Here is a 15096-nt window from a genome sequence, read left to right as displayed (position 1 = left end):
AAGTATTTGGTCAATAACAAAAATACAACTCAATACTTTGTAACATAACCTTTGTTGGCAATAACAGAGGTCAAACGTTTACTATAGGTCTTTACCAGGTTTGCACACACAGTAGCTGGTATTTTGGCCCATTCCTCCATGCAGATCTTCTCGAGAGCAGTGATGTTTTGGGGCTGTCGCCGAGCAACACGGACTTTCAACTCCCGCCACAGATTTTCTATGGGGTTGAGGTCTGGAGACTGGCTAGGCCACTCCAGGACTTTCAAATGCTTCTTACGGAGCCACTCCTTTGTTGCCCGGGCGGTGTGTTTTGGATCATTGTCATGTTGGAAGACCCAGCCTCGTTTCATCTTCAAAGTTCTCACTGATGGAAGGAGGTTTTGGCTCAAAATCTCACGATACATGGCCCCATTCATTCTGTCCTTAACACGGATCAGTCGTCCTGTCCCCTTGGCAGAAAAACAGCCCCATAGCATGATGTTTCCACCCCCATGCTTCACAGTAGGTATGGTGTTCTTGGGATGCAACTCAGTATTCTTCTTCCTCCAAACACGACGAGTTGAGTTTATACCAAAAAGTTCTACTTTGGTTTCATCTGACCACATGACATTGTCCCAATCCTCTGCTGTATCATCCATGTGCTCTCTGGCAAACTTCAGACGGGCCTGGACATGCACTGGCTTCAGCAGCGGAACACGTCTGGCACTGCGGGATTTGATTCCCTGCCGTTGTAGTGTGTTACTGATGGTGACCTTTGTTACTTTGGTCCCAGCTCTCTGCAGGTCATTCACCAGGTCCCCCCGTGTGATTCTGGGATCTTTGCTCACCGTTCTCATGATCATTGTGACCCCACGGGATGAGATCTTGCGTGGAGCCCCAGATCGAGGGAGATTATCAGTGGTCTTGTATGTCTTCCATTTTCTGATGATTGCTCCCACAGTTGATTTTTTTCACACCAAGCTGCTTGCCTATTGTAGATTCACTCTTCCCAGTCTGGTGCAGGTCTACAATACTTTTCCTGGTGTCCTTCGAAAGCTCTTTGGTCTTGGCCATGGCGGAGTTTGGAGTCTGACTGTTTGAGGCTGTGGACAGGTGTCTTTTATACAGATGATGAGTTCAAACAGGTGCCATTCATACAGGTAACGAGTGGGGGACAGAAAAGCTTCTTACAGAAGACGTTACAGGTCTGTGAGACCCAGAGATTTTCCTTGTTTGAGGTGACCAAATACTTATTTTCCACCCTGATTTACGAATAAATTCTTTACAAATCCTACCATGTGAATTCATGGATTTTTTTTTCACATTCTGTCTCTCACAGTTGAAGTGTACCTCTGGTGCAAATTACTGACCTCTGTCATCATTTTAAGTGGGGGAACTTGCACAATCGGTGGCTGACTAAATACTTTTTTGCCCCACTGTATTTCTAGTTAGAGAAATTTAAGAGGCTTATCCCTCAAAACTGTAAATACAAAAAAGTTGCACAAAATAGTTTCCCACCACAGGAAATTTATTTTGAGTGTCTTCATAGTTTTATTTTTGAAATATACCAATTTCTATACACTGCAGGAAAAACGAAAATAAATATTATAGTGCAAAATTGCAAAAAAGCAGCATCTGCATCAAAATAAACTATTTCCAGCAGTGCAATATGAGTCCTAAGCATCCCAGAAACGACACAGAAAGTCATAAAGTCAAACATAACTTTTAAAAACACCAGTATAGGCTCATGAGGCCTTAATGGTAAAAAACTACATTTCTGCGAAAATGACGTTACTTCCGGTTCCGGGCAGGTCTTGGCGGATATGCGATAGTTCACGCTGATGGACGTAGGAAGTGTTACAAACAGCTGATAGGATCGGCAAAGCGTGTTTCTGGAATATTATGTTTTTGTTACTGCAAGTGCTTTTTATGCAGTTTTTGCAAAGCTATATGTGGAAGGAAACCGTGACCTAGGACAAGCTGATGGCATAAGATATAAGTACAACTCCTCCGGTTTCATATGCAAAAAAAATTATTGCGCTAGCTTACGTGGTTGCAGAGCTACTGGGATTTAAAAATAGTTAAGCAAAACGGAGCGTGCCCGCTCTGACTGGTTTTAAAGGGTTAATCACCTCACTAGTTTAGCCTTACTTCCTCTTTCTTTCTTCATTTCAGGTAGAGAAACGTCCAGTGGCAGAATGTGGGGATCACTTAGACTGTCAGTCCTGTCTGTCTGCCAGAGACCCCTATTGTGGCTGGTGTGTCCTGGAGGGACGGTAAGAAATTTATTATTATTATTATCATATTAATTTTCCTTTAAGATATAGGGAGATGTAAATGCATCTTTACTGTGGCCATGATTCTCTTTTCTGATCTTATTCAATTTTCTTACATGTAACATTATTCAGCTGTGGTCAGCGGTGGGAGTGCCAGCGAGGATCTGAGCAGGGTCACTGGTTGTGGAGTTTCAACCAGACACAGCAGTGTCTCAGTATCCAGCACCTCAGCCTCTACAATATCAGCCGTGGAGAGGAAACTGATGTAATACAGGGGGAAAGGGGCAGCAGATCGAAGCACAAGATTACTTTGTTGTTTCCAGTTCTTGAATTAAACCCTCAGTGGGTAGAGTTAAAAAGTAACCATTTACTTTAATGAAATGCCCTCTTTGTCTCTTTTTCTCCTTTCTTTCTTCATACTGTCTTTTCCTATGTAGATTACAGTGTCAGTAGAAGGCCTACCCAGTCTAAAACAAGGCGAGGCCTATTCTTGCTTCTTCCAGTATACAGAAACACCGGCCTTGCTCACTACTGCTGGTGTGATATGTTCCACCCCTGATGCCAGCAGTCTGCCCCCCATTAGCCATGGAGATGGTGGGTGTTGCATCCACTCATGTAACTCATGTAAATAGTGGCTGGAGTGTTTTTGGACTGATTCACAACTTGCATGTATTTGTTTCTAAGTGGCAATGTGAAAGCTACTTCCTTCTAAAGTGCAAACAATAGCTAGTGTCAGATGACAAAGATACATGACATATATTCAGAAGGTTTTACTTACTATTCTCTTTGTAAAAGCAAAGTTGAGGCTGCCCTCAAATAGTGTCCTCCAGTCGCTCACTGAGAATTTCAAAGAATTTGTATGTAGTTACTCCGTGCACATTTTTGATTTATTGATCAGTCAACTTGAAGCTAATGTGTCCTGGCTTACTTGTTGCAGAGTTTGTAATGGTTACCTTATCGCTGCGCTTCATAAATGTCACGGTAGCAGAGACAGAATTCACCTTCTACAACTGCAGCTTGGTGCAGCAGCTGTCTGGACGCAGGCCGTGAGTACCTCTCTAACCAAGACACATGCGTACACACACTCACATTATTAAATCTAATTGGGTGAAATGCATTAGATGCTAGTAAGGTGTTTCCAGCTTGTTACTGCAGTAAGAATGCCTGTTTGCACATTAGGTGTCTGAGTCTCAATTGTTAGCACTTTGGCTTAATTAACCCTGTTGTGGATACGGACATGGACAACTGGACACACTATGGCTGAGTAGCTATTCCTGGTATACTTCTTTGAAGTCCACCACCTGGGCCACTTGTTTAGTTGGTGCATTGTAACAGAAATTTTTCAGTGAAGTCTGCACGGTCACAGAAATAGCCCTAACCCGATATTTCCATAGGAATTGCTTGCAAAAATTCATGATAATTTTTATATGTTTCAGTTACAATGATTATTTTCTTTGTTTGTATAATAAGTGTAATGTAGCGTTGGGTTGTCTGAAAGAGTCTGATTGTTGTCATAACATCCTTTTCAGAGATTGCGATCATGTTTTTTTAACATTGCTTTGTTCTCTCCCAGATGCCAAGGGTGTATCAGCAGTCGTTGGGGGTGTAACTGGTGTATCCACCAGCATATCTGCACACATAAACATGTCTGCACCGAAGGAGTGACTATCTACAACCAAAATGTGAGTCTGTACGACACAGAGAGGGCTTTTAACTGTGCTGTGTATATAGATTCTATAAGGGGAAACGGATAGCCTAAGAGTGTTGTTTGTTTTATGAGCATTTATCATACTGCTTTTCGCACCACACATACCAATTTTTGCATGCATTTTCTGTTGTTTTCTTGTAGTTCTGTTTATTTTTTTATTTACTGTCCCTGTTCTATTTTTTGTTTTACCATGAATGTTTTTATGTTACTCATAAGTTACTCCTTAATGTTTTTTTGCTTTCACCTTCTGTTTTATCCTAATTTGTCTTCCACATGCTTCTTTTCCCTTCTCCTCCCCCTCCCCCCTTTGCTTATTCACTTGTGTTTCCTCATCGTCAAGTTCAAACCTCCAACCCCCACCACACCAACACCCAGCAGAAAACTGACCCCTCCACCTCCTACTGTCCCGACTGCTACAACAACAACTACTGCAACAACACAGCCACCACCCACAGAGACATCTGCTCCCACCACTACAGCTGTCCCCACCACTACAATCAAAGTAATGCCACCAACAACCCCCAATGCTGAATCCATCACACCTATTGGCCTCCCTACAACATCTTCCTCTGTCAGGACCTCTACGGAGCACACTGAGGTCACCACCATAGGCTTCTTCGATGTGGGAAGAACAACAAAGGGTACTGATGAACCTACCAGAGGTTTTTCAAAGGATCAGCTCACTGATAGCTTAAATATCACACAAAGACACACAGTCACTCCATTACCCAGCAGCACTAGTCACCACACAGACTCTCATTCTTTTGAACCATCTGGTGGATCTTCCTCTGAAATGAGCATGAGCGCTTCCAGCGAAGTAACCCTTTTATCAGACCCAAGAGATTCCAAAACTCAAGAGAATGACTCACCACTGTGGCTGAACAGGTCAACGAACCCAGAGAGTGAGGTGGTCTCAACAAGTTCATCTGTCATTCCGACATTTGTATTGATACAATCACCTGAAACAGATATTGACCTCAGCTTTGATTCTGGAGAGAACTCCCAATCTGATTCTACAATTGACTCTTATTTTCTGGTGAGTGCCAAAGCCAGAAAAAGAACTACTGTCACAAGTCACCAAGAGGAACCACTTAAATCAATATACATTTAGGGGAACAGGCTTATTTGTCTCCTGTTGACGGGTGAAAAAAAAATCAGTGCCATGCACTGTGAAGCTACACGTGTCTGGCAGTTTGCTTAGCTGAACAGACAGCTTAAGTTGCTCGTACTCACTGATTTCTGTCTATTAAAGCCTCAATATTAGCATTTTTACTACCACCAGGAGATTTTGAAGAAAGAGCTGTCAGCCAACTGTAGCTAGCTTGGTTAGAAAGGTGTGTGCGTGTGTGTGTGTGTGTGTGTGTGTGTGTGTGTGTGTATGTGCGCGTGCGTGCGTGCGTGTGAATAAATAAATACAAAAAGCAAAAAACTCAAATTGCATCTACCAAAAATACCCTTTAATTAGGCTAGGTAAGCAAATAGTTCTTATATAGTGCTTTTCTACTCTATCTTGAGCACTCAAAGTGCTTTACACAGCTTGTGCATTCACCCATTCGCACAAGCACTTTTTTCTAAGTTCTTCCTAACAGACTAGGATCGAACTACCAACCTTCCAGTTAGTAGGTGACCTGCTCTACCGCCTGAGCTACACCCCAAGTTTAAGTTTAAAGCTTTATTCTAGGTGCTTTTCAAAAGGTGCTAAACCAGCAATGACTGACATTACTGGAATTTTTTTTGAGGTTCAGTGGATTGTCTATCATCATATCATAGCTGTTAACATGTTGAGCACTAGCATGATATTACAGTGCTACAAGCTAAGCGTCCGTCCCTGTGCTTTACTCATACATCTTATGCTGCATTGTGGGACATGTCTTTGTGTTGGTTATCGTCTTTTTGTTTCTCTTAGTTTTATATTTTGTTTGCATTTTTTCTAGGACAGCAACGTTTTTTATGGGATTTACTTTTCTTTGACAGCTTGTATTTCAAAGATGAACAGAAGAATTCTTATACATAATATACATCATTATCTATAGTAAGGGCACCATCTTATTTTTTTAAATGGACAGTTTAGTGGGGTTGTTCTTAGTTTGGTGGATGGAAGTAGAATGTGGCTTGTCCCAAACTACCTTTTGCCTATTGCCTATATCAAATTTGTCCAAATCAGAGTAAAAAATATGAACTTTTAAAAAATAAACAAACAAACAAAAATGTCCAGAGCTGGAGGATTAATTAGGATTTTATTAACCCTGAAGATTTTAGTTCTTATAGATGTTCAGTGAAAGAAAAAAGAAATGAGCAGGTGCATGTGTAACATTAAACGTTGAGGGCAGGATGCACGTGCAGGTCTATAAATGGCTGTATTGTCTGTATGTGTAAATGATTTTGCCGTGTCCTCAGGAATGCCCGTGTGTGGAGAAAGTTCAGGATTCTCCTCTTCTCCCTGTCAATGTTGAGCGGAAGATCACTCTGGTGGGACAATACCTAAACCTGTTTCAGGTTTGTCTCATCCTTAAATCTCAACATATATTCTCTGTTACATATTTTAAAATTGAGATTTGTTTCACTTTGTCAGTCAAAAACACTTTTAGAAACTCTTTTGTGTTGATACCAGGACACACAAGTTAATAATGTCTTTATTTTGGAATGTATTTGTGGGTCCACTCTGTACATTCAGGATGAAGATTTAAACTACGAGTGTGTACTGGACATTGAGAATAAGTCAGTGGTAGTGGATGCCTCAGTGCAGCCGGATACTGCAAAGCCATCAGTCTTCTTTATCACCTGCCAACCGCATCAGGTCAGATTACTGCAAGTCTGAAAGACTGATAACTACTCTGATTGTCTGTCTCAGTGTAACTGAGTAAACGTCCTGTGTGTGTTTGTACACCAGTTTCAATAAAAAGCTGCCTTTAAATGATGATTTATAAATACTTATTTATTAATGATAACCTGTTTATCACAGCCAACATTACAACTAGTCCTATGTTACACCAATAAACGAGGGACATGTGCTGAACGAAGCCTGTTTTTGCATCAGTGAGCTTCATTAGCTCTCAACCAGATAACTGGATGTACGCTGTAACAGCTGTACACGTGGTTTGCATCACACGACCTTGTACACATTATTCTTTTTGACTGCTCGTCTTGTTTCAGTATGTGTACTCGGTCTCTCTGGAGGAATACCCAACCACAATCAATGTGAGGAGAAAAAACAACTTCCTCATTGACAGCGCTGAGGATCTGTATGGTGGGTTTGCATAGCTGTGCATAGTTGCACTATAGACAACTGTTGTTTAGAATACAATAGTTTTGTGTATAGTGCATTCATTTCATATTTACTACTATAGTGCTCTCTGTTTACTTTATACCCTCTCTTGCTTCAGTGACTCTGTTCAATTGTTCGGTGGGGAGGTCAGACTGCAGCCGGTGTCGCACAGCTGACCCCAAGTATGGCTGCGTTTGGTGTGGTGGGGCCAGCAGTTCTCACTGTGTGTACCAAGACTCCTGCACCGATGAGATCAAGCACACCTGCCCAGCACCAGTCATCCACTTTGTAAGATATTTCTACCTTCTTTCCAACACTTTACTCAATTTCATTAAGTAGGGCTGAAAGGAAAACCAAAAAGTTTTTCGTCACACATGGGGCATTGTTAACTCTCATTTAACATAAAACTAACATAACTGACAATGTAAATTCATTGTTTTCTACTTATCTGAAGCTGGATTGTGATGGCAGCAGGCTAACCAGGCTTCCAGCCACACTTTCCAGTTCTTCCTGGGGGATCTTAGAATGAACTGTTCTATGGACACAGTTCTAGAGTTGGATGTCTCGAGACCACTTTTACGTGGTCTTGGTCTTTTCTTGGTCTTGTCTTTGTCTCGCTGTCTCGGTCTTGCTTTCTCAGATCGACAAAGTGTTCGGAGATTTGGAGTCAACCATCGGCGGAGCGCGGGGGGTGGCTTACTGGGCTTAAGCCCGGGTCATTTTTTCAGAAGCCCGGAGTCTTTTGAAGTGTAATTTGTTTCATAGTTAGATGCCTTATTGACAACTGTATAAAACAAAAACTACACACAATATTCAAAACAAATAGCGCACAGTCATAAATTCCCCCTAATTTTGGTATGATCTGAGCTCAGGCACTAGGCGACTGAGCACAGCACTTGCGCATGCATGTGAGCGAGGGGGGAGAAGCTGCTGCCTGCGAGTTTGCTGCAGACAGAGGAGAGCTTAAATTTGACCAGGTACCAAAGCAAATCATTCGTACTTTACAAATAATGTAAATGTGACGGTGTATCACAAAAGAGTAACCACTGTAAAGCACTTAACAGCTTAGAAAAAGTGATTGGATTAATGAATTAGTTATATAAAGAGCTTTGAGTGCTCGGGTAGAGTAGAAAAGCGCTGTAGAAGAACCAGACCATTGGCATGCAAACCAGATGCTGAAACCACCCAAACTGGCTGCTTTCGATATGCAGGAGCAATGGCTCTGCTCCAACTCCTCACCCTACCTCTGAGGCTTAGCCCATTTGATCTCATTTTATCTGCTTGTATTCATGACCGCGCTCTTTCAGTCATTACCTATATTTCATGACCATGAAATATGACTTACATATGGACCTCCACCTGATGTGGAAGGTGCATGATCTATGTTATATTTTCAAGCATGCCTGATTAAGCCCCATGGACACAGGCCTGATCAGCAGACACTTGCCTTCAAGTTCCCCTTCCCAAGCTGGGTTCCAGGACAGGTTCCCATTTTCTTGCTTCCGGGCAAGGTGGTTGAGCTGCAAATCTTCCTCTTCATTTGTGTTTTCCGAATCGCTCGTTTTGCCAGTGGGAGACCATAAGAGTGGCTAATGTCCCAGAAACAATGGTTCCCAGGATCACACGGAAATGCAGACCTCTCCACTACTGAAATATTGTGATTTGCTGAGGGGAAATAATAACATGCGTCTCATATGTTTTGATTTTTTTATCATAAAATCAAAGTTGAAATCAGATTTAAGGTGAGCACACAGATAATGTCCACCTTCAGCAGATGCCTAGAGAAACAAATTTACTGTGTCATAATCTTATCATTTTATGCCATTAAAGGCAAATATCTACGTTCCTCACAGTATGTTGAGAGGTGCTTGCTCACAACATCTGTGCATTAAAGCAGACTCCAAATCCTCATCATTTCATTTCTTCCATTTACATTCAAAATAATATACAAGATAACAACTGACGTTAAAACCCCCCACATATATCCAACAGTCTGATGAGCCCCACTTTTATTGTTGTTGTTATGTTGCTCATGCGAATATGTGCATGCTCACCTTCTGCTGTTCAGACAGTTCATGCTGGCTCTACTGGTAAAGTTTAGAGCGTGTTTCCCCTATCTTTGCCCTGCCAACCCCAGCAACAATTCTTGCTTCAGGAAATAACAAAAGACTACAAGGAGATAAAAAAAAATAAATAAAAAAGAAGTTTTAATTCATTACAATGTCACTCTGTTTTGATTTATGGTGACATTAGTTCTTTTTCTATGCTCAGGGATTCACTGTGAGCTAATCAGATGTAGAAGTAAATTATAGTAACTCCAGCTGAGGAAACAGTACATATGGGTCAATCATACCATGAGTACATCCTTATGTCCCCGCTGGTCCCTCATTTCTATCCTCCTATCTTGGCCACTGAGACATATCAGTTTTGATCATGCACAATATTCACTTTGCTCTTGTGTTTCAGCTGGACCCAGTATCCGGTCCCGTCGAGGGAGGGACAGTGGTGACCATTTCAGGCTCCAACCTTGGTCAGAGAGCCGAAGACATCCAGGGCTCAGTCACAGTGGCAGGTGTTCCTTGCAATGTGATCCACAGCAGATATGAAGTCTCCTCAAGGCAAGTCAGGGGCACACCTGTGTGTACACAGTTCTTTTATGTACCATACTCCCTTTGTGACAGTTCTGTGACTCTGTTGTGTAGGATAGTATGTGAAACTACAAGCAGTGGAGGGGAGAAGAGTGAGCAGGCCTCAGTCAAAGTGATGGGAGGAGGAGTCGGGCTGTCAGCTCAGTGTTTCCACTTCCAGGTAAATTAAGCAGCCATCAGTGTGTTTACATTAAAGTGTAAAATGAAGTATGTGTGTGTACAAATCTGTTTTTCCTGTCTTCCTTCTTTCATCCCAACCGGACGCGGCAGGTTTCTTCCTTTTGAAAGGGAGTTTTTCCTTCCCGTTGTGCTTGCTCATAGGGGGTCATATTATAGTTGTTTTTTTTCTCTGTATGTATTATTGTAGGTTCTACCTTACAACATAAAGCACCTTGAGGCGACTGTTGGTGTGATTTGGTGCTGTATAAATAACATTTACCGTAAATCCCGGACTACAGAGTGCACCTGATTAAAAGCCGCATGCTCTAATTTTAGAAAGAAAATCAATTTTGTACTTGAACAGGCCGCACCGGATTTTAAGCCGTATGCGTTTCAATTGTAATATAAGATATTTACACAGAGGTATTACACGTGAGGATTTTTAACGTTTAATTGAATCCGTAAGGTAACATAAACATGGTAACATAAACGTTAAGGTAACATACAAAAACACATACTGCAAATGCTTTTTTTCCTCGAACAGCGCCTGTTACACGGCTACCTTTAAGTATACGTACGTATCAGTAACACACAAATTACGTTGCTTATGGTTTTTTTACGGAACAGTGCACAAACAACATTACAACGTCTCTTAACAACCAGTAAAAATATATACCGTATATATACTACTTAGAAATTTTATTGGTCTACTGTTACCAGGCAAAATGTTTTTGGCCGCAAGAAAAAAAATATGCATTAGCAGCACGTCAGTATAAGCCGCAGTGTTCACAGCGTGGGAAAAAAGTAGCGGCTTATGACCCGAAAACTACGGTAATTGAATTGTTTAGTCCAAAAGCCAGCATTTGCAAAAGAGGGACAAAAGGAGAACAAAGCAAAACAAAATATAATAATACATTAGGTTGTGTGTATGCACACATGTTCAAGAAACAGCAATGCTAAAGAGAGATTTTAGGAGAAAGGCCTTGCAAGATATGTGTTGAGAATGACAAAGGATGAGGTCCACAATTAAGAGGCTGAGGTTGGCTCAGTCAGCAGCCTGTTTGTTCTGTTCTCTTAATGAATTGAACATTTTTTTCTGTTATCATTTATCTTGATTTGTGTCCATTTCGGTTATTTAGACTTACTCGTACAGTGTTGAGTCAACCCCAAACTGTTCAAAAAGAAGCCTGTTCACTCTTCAGAGGGCTCCAAATTCATATTACCCAGCTACCACGAATGGGTCAAAAAGAAAGAAATAATGCACTAAAAATGCAAATAAAATGAAACATTTCAAAAGTTTAAACTTCAAATGGGAACGTAACAAAGTAACAAACGTAACAAAGTAACAAACGTAACAAAGGACCTAAAGATCCAAAGTAAAAGGAGTTGTTTCCTGAGAACCACTGTTGGGTTTATAGTGGCTCAAGCACTGTATCAGTCAGCAGGTACACCTTCCTGACATATTGTACTTATGTCTGTGTAACCGGTTTCTGCTTCATCCCGCTGCAACAGTTCGGCCCAAACAGACTCCTTGACTCTGCGTTGTGTTGTGTTTTTAAGAAGACAAGGAGTCTCTGATCGATCGTTGCCACTTTATTTCCTGAATGGAAACAACGGTGTATTATCAGTGCACAGGCTTGCCACACACCACTCCGCACAGCACACTACGGCAGAACATCTCATTAGCATTCTGCCCATCAGCTAATCAAACATGTTTTATGTGTCTGTACTACTTAGCTATATCGTGTGCGGAACAATACAACTCACCTCTCATATGGCTACGGCAGACTGGCAGCGATTACTGCAGCCAGCCTCACCTAACCAGCCACACCGAGAGGGGGGGCGCTGTTTCCCCATTACACTGACATTTGTGGCAAGTGGAATAATACCACATAAACACTGTTACATTCCCCCCTGCTGAATTCCACTTGCACACTCAAATAAACAAACACCACAAACAAAAAAACACCCTTTAAAAAAAAACAGGTACACCACAGTCACCATAACACAGAGGACAAAAACCCAATAATCCTCAAAAAAAAAAAAGAACAAGATTTTTAAAAAAAATCCAATAGCTAATCCACAGCTATCAACATGTGATAAATCTGCTCAGTAATACCAGGTCGTACAGTCACAAAGAAAATTCAGTCAGAGGACTATCCCCAAAGGAAGTAGAAGAAGAAGTTGGCCAGACCCCTTCCAAAAAAAGAACAAAATATACCAGTTACATATTTCATCACATCATAACTGTACGCCACTCTGACACAGAAAAATCAACGACAAATAATCAGTTTCAATTCTAAAGATCAAAGTCCCACTTCAACAACAATAGAATCAACTCACTGTCATCAACAATATTTAAACTTTAACAGGTCTCTGATGCATCATTTCAATCAACCTGGAAACAGGGTTAAGTAACCGTCCCACTCTCGATCTAGCACGGGTCCCCACCACCCTGCTAACATCAATCGAGTCTGCGTTGGGCGGAACAACTGTGGTCGAGACATGACCCTCAATGGCAGCTTCATTGTCCTGGTCACTGTCAGTAATGGCTGCCAACTCCAAAACAGAGGAGGCTGCAACTGGGGCCACAGACATAAGCAGGTCAGAATGTTGACCACCAGAGGTGACATCTACCTGCTCCTCAGTGTCAACAGGGGGAACACTGGTACAGGCAAGCTCTTGATCCACCATGCTGCCTTCTGGTCGAGTAACCTCTGTCATCAGCGAGTCGCTGGACACTGCAGACGGTAAGTCAGACACCCAAGCTCTCGTCCTGTATTCAGCCATGCCCACTGATGAGTTGCAGACAGCTTCTCCGTCGCATCCAACCATCAGCGAGCCAGACTCAGAAAGCTCATCTCCATCATCCTGAACTGAAGCACCACTGAGAGGGAGGAAGTTCACTGGCATTATCAGGTTGCGATGCACAACTTTCACTTGCCCTGTGGAATCATCCATCAGTGACTCTCATCATTTTTGTCAAAAACTGTATAGACAACACTCTCCCAGCGATCAGCAAGTTTTCTTTTGCCATGTCCCTTTTTGTTGGCCAAAAGGACGCGATCACCAATCGCTACTGGGGCTCCCCGCACCTTCCGGTTGTAGAGGTCCGTGTGACGCTTCAAATTTTTGCGTGCCACCTCCTGCGCCAAATCCATGGCCTCTTTGAGGTCCCTCCTCAATGTCTGGACATATCGATCATAGTTCATGATGTCTTGGTGCTCAATAACAGAGCCAAAGATCACAGCAATCGGCAGTCTTGGCACTCTGCCAAACATCAGCAGAAATGGCGCATAGCCAGTTGTCTCATGGACTGTGCAGTTATAGGCGAATGTGAGAGCTTTCAGTGCATCAGGCCACCTTTGCTTGGTTCTTGGGGGTAATGCACGAATCATGTTGCCCAAGGTACGGTTCATCCTCTCGCAGGAGCCGTTTCCCATCGGATGGTATGGGGTCTTGTGAGACTTCTGGACAACTGCCACATTCAATAGCTCTGCAATGAGCACACTCTCAAAATTAGCTCCCTGATCCGAGTGAAGGCGTTTCGGAAAGCCGTAGATGCAGAAGTAGTTATGCCAGAGTTGGTGTGCTACTGCCTTAGCAGACTGATTGGGGCATAGAAAGGCCTGAGCTATCTTAGTAAAGTGGTCTGTGACCACAAGCACATCCACTGATTTGTTCGCCGAATCCTCCGCAGACCAAAAATCTATGCAGACCAGTTCAAGAGGCTCTGATGTTCTGATATTCTCCAAAGGTGCTCTCACCTCTGGCTCAGGCGACTTGCTAACAACACACCTTCTGCAGCACCGTACATACTCTGACACGTTTGACCATACCAGGCCAGTAGAATCCTGGCCAGATAAAGTGTTCGTTGTTGTCCCCGGTGACCGGCTTCATCATGGACGCCTTTCAGTACAGCGAGCCGCAAGGTTGGCGGAACAACATACAGATAAGTCTTTGTCTTTGAGATGGGATTCTTGGAGACGCAATACAGCACACCATCTCTCACAGTTAACTTGTCCCAAGCCCTTAGAAATCTCTTCGTATCAACCGGTTCGCTTGCCCGCTCCCTCCTCGAGGGTCTCTGTCCCCTTTCCACATAGGAGATCACTCTGCACAGCACATCATCACGCCGCTGGTGTCCCACTAGGTTATCATGCGAGAAGGGTTCAGAGTCAGACTGGTTTGGCGTAAACACAGTCTGAGAGCACTGGGGCAGAAGGAGAGAGCATGTGGCCACACCCTGGACTCATGTTCACTATGGGCCTGGAAGACAGCTCCCACCTCAGAAGATGTCAGCATTCCTGTCTGTGCAACAGCCGTGCACTGCGAAACAACAGGCTGGTCATTGCTTGAGGCCTTATCAGCTGAGTGAACAGTCCATCTGAAGGCCTCCTGAACCCCACCAGTGGCGACTGCCTCTGCTTCTGCCAGAAGTTCCTTATATGGAACCCTCAGCGCGTCAGCAACCACATTTTTAGGACCAGGAATGTACTTTATGTCAAACTGGAAAGGCATTAGCTTTGCGATCCACCTCTGCTCACATACATCCAGTCTTGGCTTAGAAAGTATGTAAGTGAGAGGGTTATTATCCGTCCATACGGTAAACTGATGACCTCTCAACCAGTGATGGAACTTGTCGCACACCGCCCACTTCAATGCAAAGAACTCCAGCCTATGCGCTGGGTACTTGGACTGTGCATGATTGAGTGTCTTACTGGCAAAGGCGATCGGTCTTGATGTAGAAGCCCCAGTAGGAACTTGCGACAACACGGCACCAAGGCCACTGCTGGAGGCATCAACAGAGAGCAAAAAGGGCTCCTCAAAATTAGGATGGGCCAGGAGCACTCGATCCAACAAGGCCTGCTTCAGCTCATTGAAAGCTGCCCTGCATTCATCCATCCAGTCCTCCTCACACAGCTTTGTACGCACCAGCCGGTGCCTTCGCCGTGAACCACGAGGGCCTTTATCCCCAGATGTCAGCCGAAACAGAGGTTTTGCGATGGATGAGCAGTTCTCAATAAATTGTTGGTAGAACATTACCATCCCCAAAAATGA

At 43.1% G+C, this 15096-nt stretch overlaps 1 protein-coding gene across 2 annotated transcripts in view; it reads left to right on the top strand.

Moving 5' to 3' along the window:
- plxnb1a (plexin b1a) overlaps positions 1-15096 on the top strand; it is an 85955-nt gene that overhangs the window by 46472 nt on the left and 24387 nt on the right. Inside the window, exons 7-18 of one of the 2 annotated variants that reach the window (XM_040013778.1) lie at positions 2155-2255; positions 2388-2520; positions 2693-2849; positions 3193-3301; positions 3829-3937; positions 4304-4999; positions 6361-6459; positions 6638-6760; positions 7117-7210; positions 7347-7516; positions 9695-9846; positions 9931-10036. In XM_040013778.1, coding sequence (XP_039869712.1) covers positions 2155-2255; positions 2388-2520; positions 2693-2849; positions 3193-3301; positions 3829-3937; positions 4304-4999; positions 6361-6459; positions 6638-6760; positions 7117-7210; positions 7347-7516; positions 9695-9846; positions 9931-10036 — 2049 coding nt within the window. The remainder of the gene's footprint in view (positions 1-2154; positions 2256-2387; positions 2521-2692; positions 2850-3192; positions 3302-3828; positions 3938-4303; positions 5000-6360; positions 6460-6637; positions 6761-7116; positions 7211-7346; positions 7517-9694; positions 9847-9930; positions 10037-15096) is intronic. The other variant, XM_040013779.1, reaches the window with a different exon arrangement.

The sequence above is a fragment of the Simochromis diagramma genome, unplaced genomic scaffold (genome assembly GCF_900408965.1).
Source record: "Simochromis diagramma unplaced genomic scaffold, fSimDia1.1 OVJJ01000705.1, whole genome shotgun sequence".
In the NCBI taxonomy this organism is placed as follows: Eukaryota; Metazoa; Chordata; class Actinopteri; order Cichliformes; family Cichlidae; genus Simochromis; species Simochromis diagramma.
Note: the sequence above shows the minus strand (reverse complement) of the source record. Positions and strands in the feature narration are given on the sequence as shown.